At 40.0% G+C, this 12,060-nt stretch overlaps 1 protein-coding gene across 14 annotated transcripts in view; it reads right to left on the bottom strand.

Moving 5' to 3' along the window:
- magi1b (membrane associated guanylate kinase, WW and PDZ domain containing 1b) overlaps positions 1 to 5,881 on the bottom strand; it is a 128,874-nt gene extending 122,993 nt beyond the window's left edge. For all 14 annotated transcript variants that reach the window (XM_061218645.1, XM_061218654.1, XM_061218651.1 and 11 more), the window contains exon 1: positions 5,050 to 5,881. In XM_061218645.1, the coding sequence (XP_061074629.1) occupies positions 5,050 to 5,347 (298 nt within the window). In that variant the 5' untranslated portion in view covers positions 5,348 to 5,881. The remainder of the gene's footprint in view (positions 1 to 5,049) is intronic.
- Between the last annotated feature and the right edge of the window lie 6,179 nt (positions 5,882 to 12,060).

The raw sequence follows: 12,060 nt of genomic DNA, 5'->3' as shown, positions 1-12,060 counted from the left end.
AACAGAATGGCGGGTATGACGGCTGCCATTCAAAAATCCCCTGAAAGACTATTATCATGCACTTGATAAGACATTGAAGAAATATTCATGAAATGACATTCCATTAACAAGGCAAGATAAGGACTGCAACTATTTTAACACAGCTACTTTAATACTGTAGCTGGATCTTTGGAGCAATTTAAAAAATACTCAAATACACAGACTACACTCTGGGAACTGTGCTGAAAGACGTTAAACAGGAGGCGCAATCAGATCTTTGGTCTCCCAGACCAATGTTTGCCGAGGAGAAGGTCCTGCAACTGCCATTTTGTATGTCTGTAGATCAAAAGATTGTAAATGGAAGTTCAAGTGAATCATATTTGCACATACCCACATTGTATACACAGCATAATTATGTTGTGCAAGTGATTGCAGGGAGGATCTGTATGTTTGTCTGAGAGGCTAATAACGCTTTCAAGTAATGTGGGGGAAACTGAGAGGAATGCGTTTTATTCTGTTAAATAACCAAAAATTGTCCTCAAGCAAGGAAAGCAAGCATCTCAAGGTCAAACAACATCCCCATCAAGGGTTCCGATTTGCACATTTGAATTGATTTGAGACATGATGATATTAGGATAAACTCTGAATAAATAATAGTGCTCTTGTAATTCCACATGAAAAAAGTATATTCTTGGCATCTCCACGGCACTGTCGCATTAGTCAGATTCTTTTTAAAATATAAAATTTCAGTTTTTTCCTTACAAAGTGTTGCTTGTTTCATCTGCCATTACAAAGCAGTCTGCTGTCTGCAAGTTTGTGTCAGCTGAATAATGGACATCAGTCCAAAGCTGTGGGTTAAGGGGCACGCTGAGATCATTTCCACACAACATACCATGAGCACTACGTCAAGAAAAAAAAAACCTCACTTTGACCTTTGTCACCATCTGTACCAACATTTTTCATGCCCGAGACTGTACACACAGCATTATTTACACATCCAGTGCAAATAGAAACCAAGGACAAATGAAATAACACACATTCTTTCTCTGGGAGCCACAACCCTCTACTCATCCAACTGTAAAGTCGCCTATCGAGATAGCCAGGAGTTCCTGTCATATCACTCCACTGTAGCACTCCTCCCTAACAGAGATTCACCACTAATCAAATTATCACTTCTCCAAATGCTTTCAACTACTGTCAGGGCTGGGAAAGAATGGGGAATACCTACACTGTGGACAGACACACAAATACATAATGTTTAGCATGCAGTAGGCTCACACCACAGCAAGCTGACAGTCCATGGTGTTCTGATACCAATACTGGACAAACATTAATTAGTCATACTGAAAGCATGAATCATTTAAATCAACAATAAAGTTGAATAACAAGGACAGGCCATTCAGGCCAAAGCAGGAGCGTACAGTAACTGAACCTACAGTCTAGAGCAGGGATCGTCAAACAACGGTCCTCAAGGGCCTGGACATGCTGGTTTCCCATCCTGCCTTTACCTGGGACTGAGGTGTGAAGACAGTCTGGTCTATCAGCAATAATTGTTCAGCTACCTGGGGGAAAAGAAAACCAGGGCTGGATTTGGATTCAAGGGCCAGGTTTGATGGTCCCTGGTCTAGTGTGGCTCCTATACTTTACTTGATCAAGCCTGGTTTTGAGCATTCCAAGAGTCCTTGAAGTCCTGGAAAACTAGCAGTCAGTGCTTTTCAGTCATTTCTTGAAGTTACCCTGTCTATTTTATAAATGGTCTGTGGTTGCATTTCAACTCAATGGAAGAGATATGCAAACATAAAAGCCTCATGCTGATGTTGATGGTTAACATTAAATGCATTCAGGAAAGTGAGCTTAAGTGGTTTTCTGTCATGAAAAATAAAAAAAGCCATACTGGCAATTTTGACATGTTCGTCTTTCCAGATCAAAGGATGGGGTTAATGTAGTTCGATGGCAGGTGCTCCAGTCCCTCCCATAACTCCCTCGTCAGGTGACTAGAAGGCCACTGACTGGGACCTCCATCATCAACAGTAATCTAACCTGACAGGTTCCTCAGGTAACATAGCTGTGGGTGTGCCACCGTCCCCTGAACAGCCTGTGTTACTGGTTCTGGATGGGACACCAAGGCTCAGGGAACAAAAGGAACCCTTATCAGTCTCCCTGATAGCCAGCAAACAGCAGAGTACTCTTTTTATAGTGATTAGCCTCAAAGTGAATAGCTGCTTCTGGTAAACAGCTTCAGCTGTGTAAAAAGACCTACCGTCCATCTCATTATTACTACTAACAGTACCTACTAATACCTCCTCACCATGACCTTGAGTCCTATGCGATTCTGTGGCAGAAAGCATCGAGTGAGATTGGTTCTGGTAGAATTAAGGCCTTTAAACCTTCGTGCAAACTATGACAAAGACAAAACCAGCAGACCCGACTGAACAGAAATGAAGATTTGACTAAGATAGCATGATTTGTTTGCTGAATCCCCTTTCACTTTTACTTCTGCCTGAGCCCTGGCTCAACACAACCACGGCATGTCAGACCCTGTGACCTGATTCCTATACACTGTCCTGATCTGATAGGACCATTGCATTTCCTCAAAAGAAATCACTCTAATCAAATCAAGGAAAATCCTCCATTTCTGTACAATCTGAACAGAGATGAAACATGCTACAGTGGAAATGATCCAGATATGGGACAGATACAGAATGTTGAAATTCCTCCGTATTACATGACACAGTTAGCTAATGATTTTCCCAGAACAGGTCTGTAGTCATAGAATCAGCAAGGGCAAACCATGGCATGCTCATGTGAAGAACCAAGTCCTGCCACAAACTACTCACTCTTTTCTTTCATTTGGCAAATGTACTGCTTAAATTATAATATTGAAATGTATTTTATTTTTCTAAACCCAGTAAAGCATTTATTAAGTGGCTCTGACACTTGTTGCTATGAATCTGAGCTAGTCTTTTGGCAGCTGTCATCCTACGCATCATCACAAGTCGAGTATCCATGGAAATCAGTTAAAATATGATTTTAAAAAAGGGGTATATATTTTTCTTTATAGGCTTTACAGGCATGCTGTGGAAATTCCATTCCAGTGTTTGTTCAATGTCTTTACTAGAATCTTAGCTATCAAACAAGCTCTAATCTAACCCAATTGGTAGTCTATCATGCGTTATGACCTTTTCAGGTGATCGTTTACAGAGAAAGTGCTATGAACAGTGTTGATCCTTGAAGAGATATGCGTACTTCAACCTTTGATAACCTTGGATAGAATCCAGTGTCACTGGATCTACTTAACCACAGCATTTGTTAACGTTTTTTCCCTACTGCTTGCGGTAGAGTACATGATTTAGTTTGCAGACTTGCAGAAAAAAGGGAAATTAAGGAAACATTTTTGTCATTTTCCTCAGTCAGGAAATCCATAGGCCATGTACAAATGGACTTCATTACAAAGCATATTTTCCCAATTAAGACTGATTAGAGGTAGATTCTCTGAATGTATGCATTATTAATCTGGAACAAAGCCCCACCATATGACCATATCGCTGCAGCATCTCCAAAGGGATCTGGAATAAACCCAGAGGTCTTTTTAACAAGAAGGCGTGTAGTTGGCTGGTTTCCTGGAAAGGAATTTGTGGATTTGAGCTGAATCACCCCATGAAAGGTTCACCTGGAGTGAATGTTTAGAAAATAAAGTGGAGTAATGCAATGCTTACCCTGTAAAACTTTAGTAATCACTGGCATAGGCATGTTTATATCAAACTAGCTCATATTTTGAATACATATTGGAACGTCATATCACATTTTGACAGTGGTTCATTAAGTGGTATCCTGTGCCATTCAAAATATATCATGGTCTTGGACTGTGAAGTGGTCCATTAAATTTTTAAACAAACATTAAACATAAAAATAAAGCTATTGTTCATCAATATTTCTACTGATTTGTGTGTTTGATTCAATAATAACCAATTACGTGTGTTAATTTTGTCATTTATGAGCAGACTTTGTCCAAGGTAAATGTTTACATCCAACAGTCGTGGTCTGCTCTGCTTACAGGGTGACAACATACACAGCTTGGCTTCATTCAGACTATAAACTGCCATGCAAAGCAGACCACAGGCAATGGGGTCAACCCCATCAAACCCACACTATGCACATACAGAAGTAACCAGGACAGCCTGAAGTGTTGTCTCTTTCAATACATCATTGTCCTTATGGACAAGAATGTGCAATAAAGGTTGCTGCTATTTTCTATACTTTCAAAAACATTTTGAAAATTTAAACCTGGGGGAGATGCACATGTGAGGAGAAGGGAAACAAGCTGTAAGACCAGTACCAAATAAAAGTTTACTTTTCGGACTGTGGCCATTCATTCTCTACGAGGGTCGTTTTTGAGTTGCACATACACGACCCCATTATCACTCGTTTAATCTGTCACAATGCGTAACAGTAGCTGTGGCTGCTCAAAACATCCTGGCAAGCCTACAATAACTGGATGACTGTCAAAGTAATTTCACATCAAAGTATATTTCAAACTGAATCAAGATGACCATGAAGTAGTGCCTTCCTTGGACCTAATTTGTATGCTGTTCATACTGGTAATTCAGGGGCTATTATGTGCCGTTAATTTTGTAAACAATAATATTTTAAGTAAATTCACAACAGTGTTTAATTACGTTACGGACTAATTTGTATTCCACATGCTACTTATATCCTTGAAGTTTATTTATTTGGAAGCTGAAGTTTATTTATTTAGCTGGGATGTAATTGTGAAGAAGATTTCGAAACAACACAGCCTATTGAAAATACACGAGTAAACTCGGCAATGCTTGAAAGGGAAATGTGACGCGAATGGGTGTTTCCGAGGTTATAGAAATGTTTCAATAGAAATCTGATTTAATTAAGTGTACCACGAATAAAAAGTTCTCATTCAATTGCGTTACCACTTGCGCCTCCTATGTCACCATACTACCATGGTAGCCCACTGTTTCGCCAGCAACACAAATTACATTGAAAACAAACACACAAACTCATGAAACAAATACCAAGTCGTTTGCTTGAATCACTTACCTTGTTTTACAGTTTTCAACCTGACGGGACCTTTACAGTTCTTCATCACTGTCAATACATCGTAGAGGGGCAATCCAGACACGGAGAGACCCTCCACTTCCAATATTAATTCCCCCGGTGTTAATCTACCATTTTTGCAAAGCACTGTATCCTCTATAACTTGTCCAATGTACGGAAACTCTCCATCCTCCGCGCCTCCGAGAAACTCCACATTCAGTTCGCCGAGAGCGTCTTTGCTGACCGTGCACTCGTTAACTCTGGTGGTCCAGTGGTTTTTCCTCTGTATCACTTTGGACATGGTGAATAAAATCCGATACAAAACAGGTGGCCCCGTCGGCGGATACAGAGACAGCGAAACACAGTTGTTTCATAGAACAGCTTCCTCCAAAAAATCTGCAAACTTTCTTCTTTTTCTTGTGACAGGAATCCTTGTTAAATTGTTCCTTTCCCCTCTGAAAAATCAAGCCATTCCGATTTGGTGGTCCACTTTAATGGAGCTTATGACCAGCTGCTTCTAATTGACAGATTTTCTTGTCCTGCTTTTTCATATTCTATAACATATTTCCTATTTGATCCCTCTCGGCCGTTCTTCTTCACTGATAGAACCCGCTTTAGTTTCATTCACGTCCAGAGTCCACACTTATTTTATATCCAGTTTATTTAGTTTTCTTTCACACTTTTCTGGTTTTCTTTTTAAAATCCGGGTAAGAAAGGGTTTCTTTTACCTTAGCGATGATGTCGGTTGGACGTTTCACATCGATCACGGCTCCTTTAAGCAGGTACGACGTTGCAGTCCGTATTGTTACATCTCATCCTTTTCTGTTTGTTCCTGCGATCGGGATCTACTGATAGTAAAGTCAGCGCATGCGTGCAACTTCCCCCTGGAGCCCTAAAGGGAAATCCTGGTAGCACCTATTACAGGGTCCTAATGCTCCGTTTTTCTTTATCCGGCGAAATGTTTACAAACCGTAAAATGGATTATTAAACTTATTCAAAGTCACGTTTACAGAAGCTTGCACAATGAAATAGCTGTTACATATTTACAAAAAGGTAAATAAGTTTCAAAAAAATAGTTATACAGTGAAATTCACTCATAGAACTCTTCTGCATAAATATATACAAATAATAATAATAATAATCAGCCCCCATTCAATATTTAGACCTGAAAAAAAAAACCCTATTAAAGTATAACATTTGCTTCTCTTTTACTGTTGGGATACAAAGCACTACTGTATTTTGTTTTTTTAATGTTAAAAATCTGCGACACATCTGCGTGCGATAATCTGCAACAGCAACATTCTTAGGTCTGCATTCTGTCTCAGAGGAATGCAGAACGCAAGGAACGCGCTAGAAAGCTTACCAGCGTGCTGATGATTCCATCTGTCAAAGGAGCATAATTCTGCTTTAGCTGCACGTGGCGGTTTCATATATTCATTTCACACACTGCCCTCTTGCTAATTCGCCTTTGAATGATTTTTAAATTTTTTAAACAGCCTTTGAGCAGTAATAATAATAATAATAATAATAATAATAATAATAATAATAAGATTATTCATTTATTTATTCATTTATATTATTATTATTATAATTATTATAACACACTACATTATCACAACTATATAGGTGTGTGTGTGTGTGTGTGTGGGGGGGGGGGGGGGTTAGGGTCAGGGTTGGGGTGGGGGAGTTAAGTGGAATGACAGCATCTGTCAGAAATGTAGTGGGATCTTGTGGCTTACCTTAAGGAAAGCATATGTCTTTTTGAAATCTAAAAATATCATCCTACGTACTCTCACTCCAAGGAAGGTGGAACAATGACCAGGCTAGGCAAGGCAATGAAAGGTGAATTCTTTTGAATTCTTGTTTTATCAACTGAATGCCAGTCTTACTCAGTCAGTCCATAAGGACAGTATTGATGTCCTGAGCACCCAGTAAAGATCGGTTTCACAACTTCAATATTTAACCAAAAGTTCATATAAGAACATTGACGTTGCTGATGCTGCTTTTTCTACATCTGTAGATACCTATTCAAATTCAAATAAACTTCCATTGAGAATTACCCAAAGTTTAAAAACCCTTCTGTGGGGTGTTTGTCTTTCGACTGTCATTGATTATTTCAAGCTTTTAATTCAAGCATTTTTTTATATTTATAAATGAAAGAAATTGTGTGAATGAGACGAGACGCCTTGCCTTACCAGTGGCTGGCTTACTTGCGTGTTTCAGTTTAGAGCAGAATTTACTTACTCATTTGCTCTTGTCCTTTCAGCGGAAAGAAAGGATCTGCATTGCCTTCCACATTCCTTTCACCCTCCCCTGCCGCAGTTTGGAGTCTGTCAGTCAAATCAGCCGTGACCTATGGCTGGGGTCAGGCAGCACCAGTGCCTGCAGCTCATCACAAAAATATCTCTCTCTCTCTCTCACTCTCATGCTCTCTCTTTCTCTTTCTTTCTCTCTCTCTGTTGGACATCTCTGTTGGAAATAAGTATCAAAACTTTGTAATCCAGCATAACACAAATTTATATTGTACACTCAGTGACCACTTTCAGCTGTTTTTCAGACCAAATGTCAGAATGGTGAAGAAGTGACTTTGACCTTGGAATGATTGTTGGTGGTTTGAATATCTTAGAATATCTCCTGGGATTTTCCACACAAAATAGTCTCTAGAGTTTTCAGAGAATGGTGCAAAAAACAATAGGTCTAATACATATCTAATAAAGTGCTCACTGTGTGTATATTCAAACTATTTCTGTAATCTACAGTACATTTACAGCTACTAAGAAATGCTACACTGGATACCGTACACCAATAAAACTATTACTATTAGGAAATCTTTCTAAGTCCCCAATCCTGCATAATATTGAGATGTGATGCATTTCCATGTGTGAGGGGCGTATATTTTTACAAATAGCTGACTGAAAATGTTGTCGCTACAGCATTTTTATTTTGAAAGAAAATTGGTTTATTTTGATTTTCACGATTACTACGGCCAGTATGCTTATGGCAAATTACCACTGATCATCACAATGGCTCAAATTGAAAGTGTATTTGAACCATGTCATGTTTTATTACTGCCTAGTTTATCTTTGAAAATTGGAGTGTCTTACATAACCGAACACCCACAATTCATGTCAAGTGCTTAAATATTCACTAAAAGGATAACAAGTATATTGACCACTGAAACAATAACTACAATGAATAAATATGCCACAAATCGCACAAGTGAAGATTGCGGGATGCAAGAAATGGGCAGTTTGAGTGGAGACATGTAATCAAGGCTGTTACTTTCCCAGTCATGGTCAAATTCCCGGGACGCAACCCACAGCCTTTTCAGAATGTTCCCTGCTAAGGAGAGTATCACTTTCACAGAATGGCATGTTCCTTTAATGTGCTCTTAGTGAGGTCTGGCAGTGCTGGGGAGACAATGTCATTATTTAGAATGTGTGAGATAAGGCCAGGATAGGGAGGAGGTCTGCAGGTGTTGCGCAGTATAGGGTGTGGGAGCACTGCTGACCTTTGGCTTTACTCATTTTTTAGTGCTTTCTTTCTGCACACTCTCAGATATTCAGGGTGAATCACTCCATAGGTCACCGATCCTCACTCCTGGTCCTGGAGAGCCGCTGGGTGTGCTGGGGTCCTCACTCCTGGTCCTGGAGAGCCGCTGGGTGTGCTGGTTCCTCACTCCTGGTGCTGGAGAGCCGCTGGGTGTGCTGGTTCCTCACTCCTAGTCCTAATAGGCAACAAATTCAGACCGAAGAAACCGGATGAGGCGAGTTAACTGTGTAATTAATTGCTTTAATTGATCGATTAAGTGCTGAGTAACAACAAAAACCAGCACACCCTGCGGCTCTCTAGGACCAGGAATGAGAAGCATTGGCATGGGTGGTCAGCAAATCTGTGAGAGCAATGTTTGTCTCAAGCAGTTAATATATCTGTCAGAGAAGTTAATAATGTACCAGAACGCTTCCATATTTGCGATTGTCCGACAGGCCTAGAACCAGGACACTGTCTGATTGGCGACCTGGCTTTGGGCGTCCTGGTGACATGAGCAGGATGTGCATTAGCAGTGGTCTGTCAGCAGGCTGTTCCTTCCTTCACTCCATTCCAAGTCCTCTCCACTTCCTCGTGTGTGTTGTGCCTGGACGAAGGTCCACATAGCTGCAGTGAAATACCCACAAGCAGCTGCTGGTGAGTCTCACTAGGATCTGTTTCTTGTACCTCTTGGCAGAAGGACCATAGAAACTCTGGAAACAGCACTTCTTCACTGTTCAACTGACAGCTCCCCTAAAGTATCAACAGTGACTTCGCTTTATCACAACTGGAAAAAAATGTCCCTTTCATTTCCTGCTTTCAATACGCTAAGGCCAAGAATATGAATGTATATATATTTCCATATGAGTACACACAATATTAATTTTCAGTTTAGTGGCAATTGCCAGAAAAAGATATTATACATTATGTATAATAAAAAAATGTTGGACGTTACTGCAGCAATATAAAAAAGAAAAATAGACTATTCCACTGTATTATCCCACTGGAGAGAACAGACATGAAAATGGAAAACTGACAGACATCTGGAGTTAAAATAAATTAAATAAAAATAAATGTACTGAAGCCAATAAATCATATACGTATATATTCAACCTGGTTTCAAAAGAAAGATTCAAAGTTAAAAATGAAATTACTTTAAATGTTTTTCCAACTTGCCCTTTATTGTAGTTTGCTTTTAAAACAAAGTGAAATCAGCAAAAATAAAAAATAAACAAAAAGAAAAACAGTGGGTTATGGGTAAACAAACACTCTATTCTCCCAAACAATAATATTTATCAAAACAGGACCCACTGACCGGTCTCTCCGAGGCTGGGAGAGGAATAGCACGAGGCTTCACGGTAATTATCAATACAAACAAACACAATATATTTCGAACTAAACATCTAATACAAAAAGTGTCCCCCTCACTGATGCAGGTTAACTGATCTCAGGTCACTGCATAATGTTCCTCATGCCACAATGCTCAGCCCAAAGTTTATCTTTATCACAAACTGTGAGGTTTGGCAATAGCTCTGCAGTACCACTAGAAGCTTTCCCTCTTGTGCCATTAGCCTGGTCCATTTGTAACAAGGCCTTCATATAAGAAAGTATATTATGCATGCAACAAATTTGAAGGTACCCTTCAGCTCTGAGAGGAAAATATAGCCGTTCATTTCACCACACCTGGATCTCACAGCAAAGGCCATCGTATATCTTTGGAAAAGTGCTTGATTTTAGCGAGCAGACAATTCCCCTGGAATGCTGCTAGCCCACAGTGTGTCACCCAGACAGCAAATTGCTGCAGTGGAGGAATGGGAGCCCTCTCTCTCTCCCTTGGAGCCAACACCAGACAGATTACGCTGGTTGTCATTTTGCTCCAAGCTGCTGTCCGTGCAACACAAGTCTTTCAGCATTTGATCTTTCAAGTCTTTCAGATTAGACAGCCGATAGGCGTGCTGGCATTCAGGGCATTGCGTCCTTAATGCTTGCCTTTGAAAGTTTCCTGTAAAGCAATGGCTGGTGTGGCCTGGCTTGTCCAGCAGAGTTCCCTGCTGCTAAAGCTTGAAGCCAAGTTTTGAAACAGCTGGTAGCTGGTTGACCAGTCCAGATCTGCTCCATATACACACACTAGCTGAAACTAGCTCTATACAAACAGACTAGCTAAAACTATGTTTTGAAACAGCTGGTTGCTGGTCTTTTCTAGCTGGTCATAGCTGGATTTTACACCAGGACTTAATAACTACCTGGAATTACTCTTGACCCACATCACTACTTGATATACTGCATACATGTACACACGATGTAAATGTGGGTCAAATGTCTCATCAAGATCAAAGAAAGTAAACTCATCAAGGCATCCATTGCTACATTATATAGTTAATTACTTTTCAAGCTGGAGGACATATCTTGAAACTTACTGTGTTAAGGAATTTTCTGGAATTGCAACTTTCTGGTTCCAGACCCGGTTTCTTCACCGTTACGTCACTCTCCCCAAATAGGTCCCATGTGAGTGTGGAGTAGGGCTGATCTCACAAATCTCAGGAGATTAATTAGGAAACTGTCTGGAAATTACCCTGTATAGCATGCAGTAAATGAGGATTAATGAGTTCAATGAGTGTTCAATATAATTAGCTAAGTACGCATAGAAGGGTTAAAGCATATGAAGAGCCTCTTACACAGTTAGTATACAAAAAGAAAAAGGTTCATATTAGTTAATATTCTGCAATTGCAATTCATTTATTATTAACAAGATAATTATTTATAATTGCATATAGATTAGTCAAAGATATTAATGTGGGGCGACATGGCTCAGGCAGTAAGAGCAGTTGTCTGGCAGTCGAAGGTTTGCCGGTTCGATCCCTCGCCCGGGCTGTGTCGAAGTGTCCCTGAGCAAGACACCTAACCCCCAAATGCTCCTGACGAGCTGGTCGGCGCCTTGCATGGCAGCCAATTGCCGTCGGTGTGTGAGTGTGTGTATGAATGGGTGAATGAGAAGCATCAATTATACAGCACTTTGGATAAAGGCGCTATATAAATGCCAACCATTTACCATTTAATGTATGCCTGGTTTGTGCTCTTAGCCAAGCTAACATTAATTATGTACCTTAGCCTCATGTAGCTTATTGCATTTGTACAAAATAAAGATGGTGGACCCTGTATACTTTAGCGAGAAAACCCTGTCAGTCAATTATGAAATACTACTATATTTCCAACCATAACTCTGAGTGAGCAAAATGCAGTGTGTGTGTGTATGTGTGTGTGTGTGTGTGTGTGTGTGTGGTCTCTTAAGTGAACCGTGTGAGCATATTCTTCAAGTACAAAATGGCTTCCTGATTTAAATATCACACAAAAGCTGCTCAAAGGCTGTTGTATAAATACTGCATCAAGTTTGTCATATGGCAGGACTATTTTGCTGTTTTACAAGAATCTAAAAGTAGCACTCTCCTTTTTTTTTGCCTTCTTTGCTTTCACATTACTGAGTAGTTT

This window comes from Conger conger, chromosome 14 (genome assembly GCF_963514075.1).
Source record: "Conger conger chromosome 14, fConCon1.1, whole genome shotgun sequence".
NCBI classification, from domain to species: Eukaryota; Metazoa; Chordata; class Actinopteri; order Anguilliformes; family Congridae; genus Conger; species Conger conger.
This window is presented reverse-complemented; position numbering and strand designations above follow the sequence as displayed.